Source organism: Microtus ochrogaster, chromosome 22 (assembly GCF_000317375.1).
Source record: "Microtus ochrogaster isolate Prairie Vole_2 chromosome 22, MicOch1.0, whole genome shotgun sequence".
In the NCBI taxonomy this organism is placed as follows: Eukaryota; Metazoa; Chordata; class Mammalia; order Rodentia; family Cricetidae; genus Microtus; species Microtus ochrogaster.
The window spans coordinates 31893435-31906101 of NC_022023.1; the positions used below are offsets into that span (position 1 = coordinate 31893435).

Genomic DNA, 12667 nt, shown 5'->3' on the forward strand with positions numbered 1-12667 from the left:
CCGGCTTTTTTTTTTTTTCTTTTTTGAGAAAAGGTTTCTCTATAGCTTTGGAGCCTGTCCTGGGACTCGCTTTGTACACCAGGCTGGCCTCAAGCTCTGGAAATCCACCTGCCTCTGCCTCCCAAATGCTGGGATTAAAAGCATGCACCACCACTGCCCAGCTATGACCTTTCTTTAGCTGACTGATGTGTAAATCTAGAGATCACCTTGGTTTGGCTCTCATTGCACAAAAGAAGCAAGCCTAGAATGCAGTGAAAGCTTCCACATCCTATGCTGGTTGATGACCAGACGGAAATCATGCCCAGACAGAGCAGGTGACTGTCCAAACCCTGCACTGCACCCACCATCTGTCTTCTGCATGCACAGTGTGTGCTTATACCTTTGCTGAGGCCTTGTTAACTGAGAGATGTGCTGGGAAGTGTGTGCCAGGTTTGGATGTGAAGCATCAGCCTCCTTGACTGCTCGCTCACTTGAGTGTTTCCCTGTGACTTACAGCTGGTAAGTCATATAGAAGAGATGCTGCAAACAGCCTACAACAAGCTCCACTCGTGGCAATCACGGCGTCTGATGAAGAAGACGTGAAACATTCGTGGTACTCACAGGTTTTGTGGGTTGAAAAACACTGACCTGCAGTGACTCTGGAAACCTGGCTGAAGACAAGCAGATGCTCACACCAGGGAAACATCTGCATGCCGATTCCCAGAGCTGATGTTATTGTACTTGCACATAAGAACCGAAAGAAGGAAGGGGCGGGATTCACGTAACTGTAGGCAGGCAAACTAAGGCAGAACCAAAATGAGCTAAGTTGCGAATATATATGTATGTGTACATGTATATGTATTTAAAGACTGTTTACTGCAGTTACTCAGGAACTGCTTTTGATTTACGTTAAGCTGCTTTCAAAAATTAAAAGAAAAAATAATTTTTAAAAAATTACTTAAAGGGTGCATTGATAAAATCTGAGGGTTTTTTCAGTTTTGTTTTCTGGGTAAATTTTTTTTCCCTAAGTTTATGGCACAGGGTAGCCCTAAGTATCCCTCCTCCATCCCCCACCAGGATTCTCCAATGTTTCTGAATTCTAGTTGTCCCTTACATCAGCACGTTAAAGAGAGTACTTTAAACAAGGCCGAGGGAGGCTGTTGCTCAGCCCTCAGGAAGCAGTTGTCAGAAGACACCACTGGTCCTGTGTTTCCTACGGAAATAAGTGTTGCACTGAAGCCTGTGCTCTGGAGTTCCCAAGTTAAGAGGAGTCAGTGGCTTAGTGCAGAATATTGTCGGGCGACAATGATGCTGCATGTATTTCTTGGGTGCAAATGTATATTGCTGAGAATTTTTTTAAGATGGCATGTGCTTTGAAAAGAAGAAATTGCATTTTTAAGAGTTTAAAAATCTTACAAGTGAGAAATATAAGAATTGCTTATTTTCACCTGTTTAGAAGAAATAAAGGAAGTTTCTCATACCTGCTCTTCTTGGTGTCTTGACTGCTGCTGTCTTGGTGAGTTGGTAATTACTGCAGAGTCCCAGAAGAACATTGATAACACACCTGCCGTGTTTCCGGAGTCTGTGCCCCATTCTGTTCCCCATGGTTCACCTCCTGCATCTCTGCAAACCACTTGTATTAAACACTATAAGCCTTTACAGGTGCTGTGCCCCTTTAACTGGGCACTGCTGTGGTTTCTTGTTCTGTGAGAACCTAACTGCTTTTTTCTCTCTCTTTCTCTTTTTTTTTTTTTTTTTTTTTTTTTTTTTTTTTTTTTTTTTTATGAGGCAGGCCACCATATAGACCAGGCTGGCCTCAAACTCAGAGATCTGCCTGCTTTTGCCTCCAGAGTGCTGGGATTAAAGGGGTATGCCACCAGTGGCTGGCTCCACACTGATTATTCTGTTGTTGTTGTTGTTGTTGTTGTTGTTGTTGTTGTTGTTGTTGTTGTTGTTGTTGTTGTTTTGAAACAGGGTTTCTCTGTGAATCCCTCACTGTCCCGAAACTTGCTCTATGGACCAGGTTGGCCTTGAACTTAGAGATCCACCTGCCTCTGCCTCTGCCTCCTGAGTGCTGGGACTAAAGTCCTATGCCACCTCGCCCTGCTTATCACACTGGAAGCATAGGCTCTGAACTGGTAAATGGAAGAGAGGCCAGAGTGCTTTTCAGCTGTGTTAGTAAGACAGTTGCTCAGGGTAATAGCAAATAAGGAAAGATGTCTGTTGAGAAAGACAAGACAGGCATAAGCACAACTGTGGGGTGTCGTTAGAGGAAATGATGGTGTGGTGGCTCTCTAGAGGCAGAAGCAAGTGGAGCTCCAAGTTTGAGGCCAGCCTGGTCTACCTTGATAGTTCCAGGACAGACTGCCAGGGCTACATAGTGACACTCTCGCCAAGAAATAAAGATGAAATGGTACACATAAAGGAGCTTAAGGAAGAACAAAAGTGTAGGAGATTGGAGTAGACACCATTAAACATTTTTGGCATGCATGATAGAACATTTGTGTAGTCCCAGCACTTAAGGTGGAAACAGGAGGCTCCAGAGACCCAGACCAGTCTGAGCTAGGCAGTAAAACCCATAAAGGCTTTATGAAGGAAATCATTTGTTCTAGGGAAGAGCATGGTAAAGGTTTTTAAGACACTCAAGTGCTAGGGAAACAAGAAAAATGTTAAAATTGGAGACTTGGGACTGGGGCTAATTGTTCAGTTTGAAATGGTCTTACTATGTAGCTTAGACTAATGTGGAACTCACTGCATATACAAGGTGGCCTCGAACTTGCAGTGTCTCTCTCTGCCTCTTGTGTGTCAGGGTTACAGACATGAGCTACCATACCTAGCTTGGTTTTAATTCTAATTGTAAATGACTTTTAGGCCATTTTTATTTTGTGCCCAGGTCAGAAATCCAGGCCCCATGTGTTAGGCATGGCAGAGCTAGAAGAAAAGGTTTGACTATGAAGTTGTTTGTATGGGTTTATGATTTGAAGAAAAGGTTTGACAGATAGGGAAGCCGGACTCTATCATGCTTTGGAGTAATAGGGACTAGAAAGATGAGGAAGGTAGAGCCCTATAAACAGCAGGAAAGGTTGAGTTCAGGGGCTGGCCATGTAGCTTACTTGTATAGCACCCTCCTGACATCAGAGACCCTAGATTCAGTCCCAAGTACCATTCCAGGCATGGTGGTGCCCTGTAATATGAGCGCATGAGGGGGTAGAGGCAAAAGAATCAGAAAATCAGGGTCTACCTTAGCTACATAGCAAGTCCAAGGGCTACTCGATCTTGTCTTTATATATGGAGAGACCCTGTGAAAAACCAAAATAATAATAATAATAATAATACATGTATGTAACCATGTCCCAGGAGTGTGAAGGGATCAAGAGAAGCAGTTCTATTTTATGTCTGTCTTACGCATGAAATAGTTCGGCTTTGGGATCCTTTTAAAGTAAACTTTAGGGATTGGAGATAAGGCTGCAGCAGTCAGAGCACATAATACTTTGAGAAGACCTGCGGTCACTTCCCAGCACTGGCTGAGGCAACTGTCAGTCCAGCTCCAGGGGGATTGATACCTCTGATCTCTAGGTACCTGCACTCATGCACATACAAGGGATTAAAAATAATTGTTCAGCTGCGTGTGGTTGCACATGCCTTTAATCCCAACACTGGGGAGGCAGATTTCTTAAGTTTGAGGTCAATCTGGTGAGTTCCAGGACAACCAGAGCTACATAGAGCCTGTCTCAATAATCGTATTTCTTTTTCTTTTAATGTGAACTTTAGGAGCTGGAGAGATGTGTCCGCAGTTATAAGGGCACTTATTACTCTTGCAGTGGACTCAGGTTCAGTTCCCAGCAGTTCCAGGGGATTCAGCACCCTCTTCTGATGTGTGAACATACGTGCAGGCAACACACTGATAAATTTTTTTCTAACTGTAATTCTTTAAAAAAATGACCAGCTTGGTCTTCAGAGCAAGTTCCAAGATAGCCAAGGCTACACAGAGAATCCCTGTCCCACAAAAGCAAACAAAAAAGAACCTTAACCACCCACTTGCAAAGCCTAGTATCACCCTGCCTCCCAAATTCTGGACTGTGATGGCCGCTGGTGACTGGGTGGCACGAGCCAGCCCTCTCCAGAACACATAACTGCCATATCTCACTTCCTTTTGAAAATAACCAGTGAAGTAGAGGACACTAAAAATTGTTCAGATAAGAAGTGATTTGGAGTTTAGAGGGCTGGAGAGATGGCTCAGCGGTTAAGAATGCTGCCACTCTGACAGAAGACTCAAGTTTGTTTGCTTTGCAGAAGCCACGTGCCAGCTCAACTGTTCATTGCTCCAATTCCAAGGGATCTCTTGGGCACCAGCATGCATGTGGTGCACTTACATGCAGGCAGCACACTCATAATATAGAAACATACACACAATATAGACATAAAGAGGAAATATAGGGGGCTGGAGAGATGGCTCAGAGGTTAAGAGCATTGCCTGCTCTTCCAAAGGTCCTGAGTTCAATTCCCAGCAACTACATCGTGGCTCACAACCATCTGTAATGGGGTCTGGTGCCCTCTTCTGACCTTCGAGCATACACACAGACAGAATATTGTATACATAATAAGTAAATAAATATTTTTTTTAAAAAAAGGAAATATAAACATCTGTAATTTGATCAGGTTCCCTCTTCTGGCATGCAGACAATACTGTATACATAAATAAATTTTAAAAATAGAATAAAATTAAAAAATTTTTTTTTAAGAAAAAGAAAAAATAAATAAGCCTTAACTAAGTAACTGACTTTAAGTCACAGTTGGGATATACCCCGAACTGCAAAGCGTCCCCCAGTCACTGAGGAAAGATGGACATATCTGTGACAGCAGTAATCCCCAGCCCAGGCTGTCACACGCTGGCTTTTCATTTGGCCATCCTGCTGTACCCTTGCTTCTGGTTTCCTTCTCTGCAAAGTACATCCCAGGGTGCCCTGGTAGGAGAGCCCATGAGCTGCGAGGTGCTGTGGTTCAGAAAGCTTGTCTTCCCTTCCGCAAAGAAGCTGATAGAATGAACTAAGGTTAGACGGCTTAGTCAGCTCTGAAGTCACACTGCATGACCTTGTGATATTTCCTTTGGTCTGAAGCATTACAAGATTGAAAGTTCACAAGGTAATGGGTTGCTGGGTCCCCAGGAAGTACCTTCCTGTGCTATGGACACCAGGGCCAGGATGGAAAGCTGCCTGTTTTAAACTTAGATCTCTGTCTCCAGTATCATGTCTTGCCTGGGATTCCTCAGGGTTACCTCTGCCCTTTCCCAGTTTAGCTTGTTCAAGACTCAGCTGTTCGAGTTCTAGAGGCCAGGGCAGTCTTAGTTATTTTCAGCCCTTGAACTGCCCAGAGCTGGGACATTGCCTTAACCTGATTAAGAAGTGATTAGCCTTGTGTGTAATCCACCTCCCTATTTGGATGTGTATTAAAGTCACAGAAGAAACTAGGAACTTTGCCATCTAGTGGTTCTCAAGCTTCAGAGTCACAAAACTTTGTTTTAATACAGTCTTTCAAAAAAAAAAAAAGTCACCTAATACACATGACAGACTGTAGGTTAAGATGCAGCCCCTTGCCAGGCAGGATGGCAAACACCTGTAATTCTAGCACTAGGTAGGCAGAAACAGAAGGACCACTACATCGTTCAGGCCAGCCTAGTCTCTATCATGAGTTCTGGGCTATCAAGGGCTATGTGGCTATACCTTGTCTTTAGAAATAGGGGTTCCTAGACCAGGCAGTGGTGGTGCATGCATTTAATACCAGCATTTGGGAGGCAGAAACAGAGGTATCTCAGTTAATTCAAGGCCAACCTGATCTACAGAGCAAGTTCCAGGACAGGCTCCAAAGCTACACAGAGAAACCCTGTCTCAAAAAAAAAAAAAAAAAAAGTGCAGATAATCCTGTTTTATTACTAACCTGTTGTCACAGAAATAAATAGCAAACTTGCAAACCTAAGTCCTAGTGCACCAATTACAGTAATCATAAACAAATCAAACAAGGCTCACCTACATGCTGGTGATAGTCAAGAAATGTTTGATTTCCATGGATTTGCCTTCTTGTCAGCTCTCAGTTCAGCTTCACTAGATGTCAAAGGCCTTCGTACTCTAAAATGTATCCTCTCTACTGGCTCAGCAAGGATCAGCTGTGAAATACCTGCTAGTGCCCAGTGGTGTCCACTTAAAAACCCTGGAGCTTTGAAGCCTGTCCTGGAACTTGCCCTGTAGACCAGGCTGGCCTCGAACTCACAGAGCTTGGCCTGCCTCTGCCTCCCAAGTGCTGGGATTAAAGGTATGCACCACCACCATCCAGCACTTAAAAACCTTTAATCCCGGTACTTGGAAGCAGAGGCAGGCATATCTCCCAGCCTGAATGAGTTCCAGGACAGCCAGGGCTACATAGAGAAACCCTGTCTCCAAAAAAAAAAAAAAAAAAATTACTAGGTGTGGTGATGATGTGCTTGCAACCCCATCACCAGGCAGGAGGGTCAGGAGTTCAAGGCCATCTGTGTGCTGGCTAGTGAGAAAACACTGCTACCACATTGGCCTGGGAGCCATCTGTGATGACTTTTCCTTATTGCTGGTGGAGGGCCAGCTCACTGTGGGTGGTCCTAACTGCTCCAAGGAAGAAGGCTGGGCAAGCCTGTAAGCAGCTCTGTGCCCTCTGCTTCAGTCCCTGCTTCCAGGTTCCTTCTCTACTTAAGCTCCTGCCTGGCTTCCCTGTTTGGTAGACTGTTATCCAGAAACATAAGACAGGATAAACCCTCCCCGAGTGCTTTTGCATAGTAAGCTTGTGGAACCCTGCGTTATATGGGACTGCAAAAAAAAAAAAAAAAAACAAACCTAAACAAGCATAGCTAATGTTTTAAGATGTAATAGTGGAGTGGAGTAGAAAGACTCTTACTTCAACCTCGGGCTCACACTGGCTCTAATATAGACAGTTCTCTGTATTCTGGTGGGTTTTTGTTTTTGTTTTTTTGAGACAGGGTTTCTCTATAGCTTGTCCTGGAACTCATAGAGATCCTCTTGCCTCTGCTTCCCAAGTGCTGGGATTAAAAGGCATGTGCCACTACTGCCTGGCTGAATTCTGTTTTCTAACCTGAAGCCTGAGATTTTCAAACAGCGACACCTATGCACATGGCCCTTGGATAATCCTTGGCAAAGGGGCTCAGCTCTGCAGAGGGAGGAATTCTTTAGCCGCCCTGCTTCTCCAAGCCAGGCTCTTGTGAAGTCCTACCCATTGCATTCTGGCACCTGTTCTTATTGATGCCCAGACTGACACAAATCCTGGAACTTTGTTTGTACTAACAGATCCTTACTGTTCTGCATTTGAACCCAGAGTTTGGGGGGCAGAGAGAAGCGTGGATAACCGATGCCTTGGCCGCAGGAGAGACCTGGCATTACAGAGCTGGCCAACAGGGCACAGACTCTGGACTCTGCTAGTTTGGATTCAGTCCCAACCACTAGGCTTTGTGACCTTGAGCAGTTTCCCCAACCTGCCCACAGCCTGTGCTGGTTTGACCTACAGAAACGGTCTGATGGTCTCTACTGGACAGGGCGTTTGCGCTGTGAAGTCACTGTTCACCCGAGATGCCTCATGTGAGAGGAGCCCATCCAAGACGCTGGCACCGGGGATGTAGCTTACGTGGAGTGCTTGCCTGCATCACTGGGGGCCATAGGTACTCCACAGCAGCGATGGGGTAAGACTGTGACGTTAACTGGAAACCCACCTGGACACCATCCAGTGGTCCACAGGGCTTATTTTCAAGACCATCACTCAACATGTCCTGAGATCTAAATACGGGGTTTCACATGATAACAGTAACGTAGGCAAGAAGGAACGGTCTTGCAAAACCAACCTGATGATGCTTCCGTTTCCTCATTTGCAAGACGGGCATGATAGCATGACTCAGACTCACTGTAAAGATTAAATGAGCTAATAAACCTGAGGCACGAAGATTAGTGCCTGGCCCCAGATGAGAGGTCCATACATATCCTGTAGTTTATTAGCTATTACCATCTCCAGGCTGCAAAGCTGAGTAACTGCCTGGTGGGGTGCAACTGTGGTGGAGAGCTAACTTTTTCAGCAAAGCTAGACGGCTACATAATTTAAAAGGTCAAAGGGGCCAAAGGGCACATGTGAAAACATTGTGTCTAGTGACCTCCTGCCCCACCCCTTATCTCTTGTCAGCCGCTTCATTCTGGCAGGCTGGCATGCCATCTTTATTCCGTTTCTTTATCTCCTGACTGTGACGGCAGCTAGATTGGCCCTGTCCTTAACCCCACTCCCTTTCCTCAGGCCTCTCAGAAGTTATGTCAGACTTTTTCAATAACAGCACATACATGTTTATAATGTAAAATAATAAAAGGATCCTGGCACTTTTAAACTGATTTGTGGGGACCCCTCAGGGGACTGTTGCACACATAGGGAACTACGGAAGCCGCGTAACCCAAGCCCAGGCCCATAACACATTTGGAAGGAGGTCTGGACTGTCGCACTTTCAGAGAGGACGCCTCTCATTCTCCGAACTCCCAGAGCATGGGTTGAGTGTCTGTGTGCTTGCTTCCAGCCAGTCGCCCACACCCCAGAGTGCTGTGAAAAGGGGGAAGATGCTAGCACTACAGCTAGTCAGGGCACCTTCCACAATCCCTAGCTGGCCCTTTTGGGTTGAATGAGCTTGGTTTTTATTTTTATTTATTTATTTTTCCAGAGTGAAAACAGATTTACTAAGGAACAGTGAAAAAGAACTGAGAATTGGAGGGGCTAGGGAAGAGGGCTGCGTCTACACAATCCCTGTAAGCTAGTAACCCTAAATTAACCATATCCAAGCCTCTGAGAAGCTCGGAAGGTGGAATGCTTGCCTAGCAAGCAGGAAGCCCTGGGTCCACTCTCCACTACCACACAAACCAGGCACGGTGGTGCACAGCTGTAATCACAGCACTTTGGATGCAGCAGCAGAGTCAGGAGTTCAAAGACATCCTCCCCCTCACAGCAAGGGCGAGGCCAGACTGGAATACCAGAGGGCAGTTGAAAACAACAGCAAACCCTTTAACTATCTCATGCTTCTAGCCTCACTAGCCCAGTGTTTTCTAAATTGACAAAATTCAGTATTAGGAATAATAAACGCAGCTGGGCCGTAATGCCTTTAATCCCATCCCTCAGGAGGTAGAGGCAGGCGAATTTCTGACTTTGAGGCCAACCTGGTCTACAGAGCGAGTTCCAGGACAGCCAAAGCTATACAGAGAAATCCTGTCTTGAAAAAACAAAACAAAGAGAATAGTAAGTACAAATGAATGTGCTTTTTTTTTTTTTAATTATTATTGGTTTTTTGAGACAGGGTTTCTCTGTAGCTTTTGGAGCCTGTCCTGGAACTAGCTCTTATAGACCAGGCTGGCCTCGAACTCAGAGACCCACCTGCCTCTGCTCTTGAGTGCTGGCATTAAAGGCGTGCGCCACCACTGCCCGGCTATGAATATGCTTTTTTAAATTAATTTTATTAGGGCTGGATAGATGACTCCGTGGTTAAGAGCACTGACTGCTCTTCCAAAGGTCCTGGGTTCAATTCCCAGCACCACATGACAGCTCACAACCATCTCATGACTCCCAGTTCGTGCAGGCAAAACACCAATGCACGCAAAAATAATTGAATCTTTTTATTTTTTTATTTACTTTGGAAGGAACACGCACGTGTCACAGCACACATGCAGAAATCAGAGGGCAACTTGTGAGAGCTGGCCAGTCCTCTGTCATGTGGGGTTCAGAGATCAAATTCAGTCAGGTGTCAGGCTTGCTGTCAAGCTCCTTCACTCACTGAGCCATCATGCTAGCATGCTAGTCCTGAATGTGCATTCTGTAATGCAGAAGTCTATTTTGACTGGCATGGGAGGGTGTGCTTAGCATGCGCAAGCACTGGCTGTCTCTTACATTTACATCTTTTTTTTTTTTTTTTTTTTAGTTTTTCAAGACACAGTTTCTCTATAGCTTTGGAGACTGTCCCAGAACTAGCTCTTGTAGACCAGGCTGACCTTGAACTCACAGAGGTCCACCTGCCTCTGCTGCCTGGGATTAAAGACGTGGGCCATCACACCCACCCAGCTTTCAACTCTAGTCTTAAAAATAGAAAATGTAACAAGTAGCTGTGCTGTGGTGGCATGTGCCTTTAGTCCCAGCACTTGGGAGGCAGAGGCTGGTGGATGTCTGTGAGTTCGAGGCCAGCCTGGTCTACAAAGTTTGTTCCAGGACAGCCAGGGCTGTTACACGGAAAAACCCTATCTCTAAAAACCAAAAAGAAAAAGGGAAAAAAGGAAAGAAAAGAAAAACTCTGTCTGGAAAAAAAAAAAGTAACAAGCACCTCAGGTGACTTGTGCTTTGCTGAGGAGGACTGACAGGGGTGCAGGTGCCCTTCAGGATCAGCAGAGACTTTTGAAGCTCAACTCCAACCTCAGGAGTCTGTAAGGACTGCAGCAGCCTCCCCAGCAGCCACTTTCTCTGCACTGAGGCTCTGGTGTGCAGCCTGGGGGTAGAGGAGGAGCTGGTAATTGACAATTAGCTGGAAGCTTCCTTCCTTCCTGGTCCCAGAGCCAGCAGCTGACATGGGAGGGCGGCCCTGACAAGGCAGCAACAGGTTGCTAGGCAGTGGTGTCAAAGGTCTCATGAGTGTAGGCTCCTGAGAGCCAGCTAAGAAGTGTGTCCGATTCAATATTCCACACCGCTAAAAAGGATTTGAAAAGGCTACTAAAATTAATTGAACACCTATAGGTGCCTAGATCTTTACATTTAAGCCTCACAACTTATAAAATGTTATTCTCATTCAATACTGACCCTACAAAATCAAGTAAATGGCCAAATTCTCCGAGGGAATGGCGGAGCCAAGAATCCAACCCAGAACTTCATCAGGCCAGAGTATAGGGGTGAGCCAGAAATGTATCCCTCACTCTCCTTGCTATGTGACAGTATGTTACTGCATCCTTCTAATCATAAGGGAAGCCACAGCCTCTCCTGCAGAAATGCCTTTCTCAATTTTTGTGAGGGGCAACCAGTATGTGGCAATAGCCATAAACACTGTGGCATTTACATCATAGATTAGGGATGCCATTTAAAAACAAAAAACAAAAAAAATAGAACTAGGAAGCCCCTCCCTCAGTCAGCCGAAATCTGCCCTATAGGACTCCACTGTAATCTGTTCCTCTTTTTTTTATATATATATTTATTTTTGTTTACAATGTTCGGTCTGCATGTATGCCTGCAGGCCAGAAGAGGGCACCAGATCTCCGTACAGATGATTGTGAGCCACCATGTGGTTGCTGGGAATTGAACTCAGGACCTCTGGAAGAACAATCAGCGCTCTTAACCTCTGAGCCATCTCTCCAGCCCTCCCCCCCCCTTTTTTAATATATTTATTTAACATGTATTGGTGAGCCAGGCGGTGGTGGCGCACGCCTTTAATCCCAGCACTCGGGAGGCAGAGGCAGGCAGATCTCTGTGAGTTTGAGACCAGCCTGGTCTACAAGAGCTAGTTCCAGGACAGGCTCCAAAACCACAGAGAAACCCTGTCTCGAAAAAAAAACAAAAAAAACGTGTATTGGTGTTTTTGCCTGCATATGTATATGAGGGTATCAGGTTTTGGAATTACAGACAGTTGTGAGCTGCCATTTGGGTGCTAGGAATTGAACACAGATCTCCTGGATGAGGTGCCAATGTTCTTAACCACTGAGCCATCTCTCCAGCCCGATCTGTTCCTCCTTAAGAGGAAAGAAGGATGGAGAGAGCAGGTTCTGGAGCAGCTCTCACCTGAGCAAGCAGTCAGAACAGATCTTCGTGCAGGACCAAGATCTCTGAGCTTTGCGGAGGTAGGGAATTGCCAGGAGCTGGGGGCTAGCCTGAGCTGCTTAGTAGTAAATTCCAAGTCAACCTGGGCTACAGAGTAAGATTCTGCTTCTTAAGTAAGTAAATAATGAATAACTAAAATTCAGAGTCTCACTGGTAGTCCGAAGTCGATAAACTTTAGAAAAGTGACCACAGACTTCAACCCATTTCTTACAGGATAGCCTGCACCAGGTCTGTGTTTCCCCTAAATGTAACTAGGTCAGACTTGGGTGGAGGTGCACACCTTTAATTCCAGTGCTTGGGATCTCTGTGATTTCAAAGTAAGCCTGGTCTATATAGCAAGTTCCAGGCCAGCCAGAGCTACCTGGTGAGACCCTGTCTCAAAAACAAAACAAACATACATCGAATAACGATGGTAATAATAATGACACTATGAGGTAGGGCTGTTTTCATTTCCCAGACATAAAGGATGTACCATGTTAAATGACTTGCCTAGAACACAAGCCAGTGTGGGTAAGTACCTGTCTAACTCCTCCTTCAAAGGCTGCCCCTGTGGGGACGGTGCAGGGTGTTTGGGGGCCCTACTGCCTGCACCCCTTTAGCTCCTGGAAAAGCGAAAGCTTCTCTCCCTGGGTGTGGGGAAGAGGAGCCATGTCCATATTCTCAGAAATCTGGGCATGAATGAGAGAGACCCTCATTGCTTCAAGGTGCTTCATCCTGGGCCCTGCATCCCCCACCTGCCCTGCAACCATGCCCTCATGCCCCACCCCCGGGTCCCTGTACACACAGGCCGACACCCTGCACCACCACCACCCCGCCCTGCACATGACCCCCAACCCTGAATCCT

General features: G+C 45.8%; 1 protein-coding gene across 2 annotated transcripts in view; it reads left to right on the forward strand.

Moving 5' to 3' along the window:
• Positions 1 to 1457, forward strand: part of Gtf2h1 (general transcription factor IIH subunit 1) — a 29369-nt gene extending 27912 nt beyond the window's left edge. For both annotated transcript variants that reach the window (XM_026784355.1, XM_005357837.3), the window contains exon 15: positions 496 to 1457. In XM_026784355.1, coding sequence (XP_026640156.1) covers positions 496 to 582 — 87 coding nt within the window. In that variant the 3' untranslated portion in view covers positions 583 to 1457. The remainder of the gene's footprint in view (positions 1 to 495) is intronic.
• Positions 1458 to 12667: the final 11210 nt, after the last annotated feature.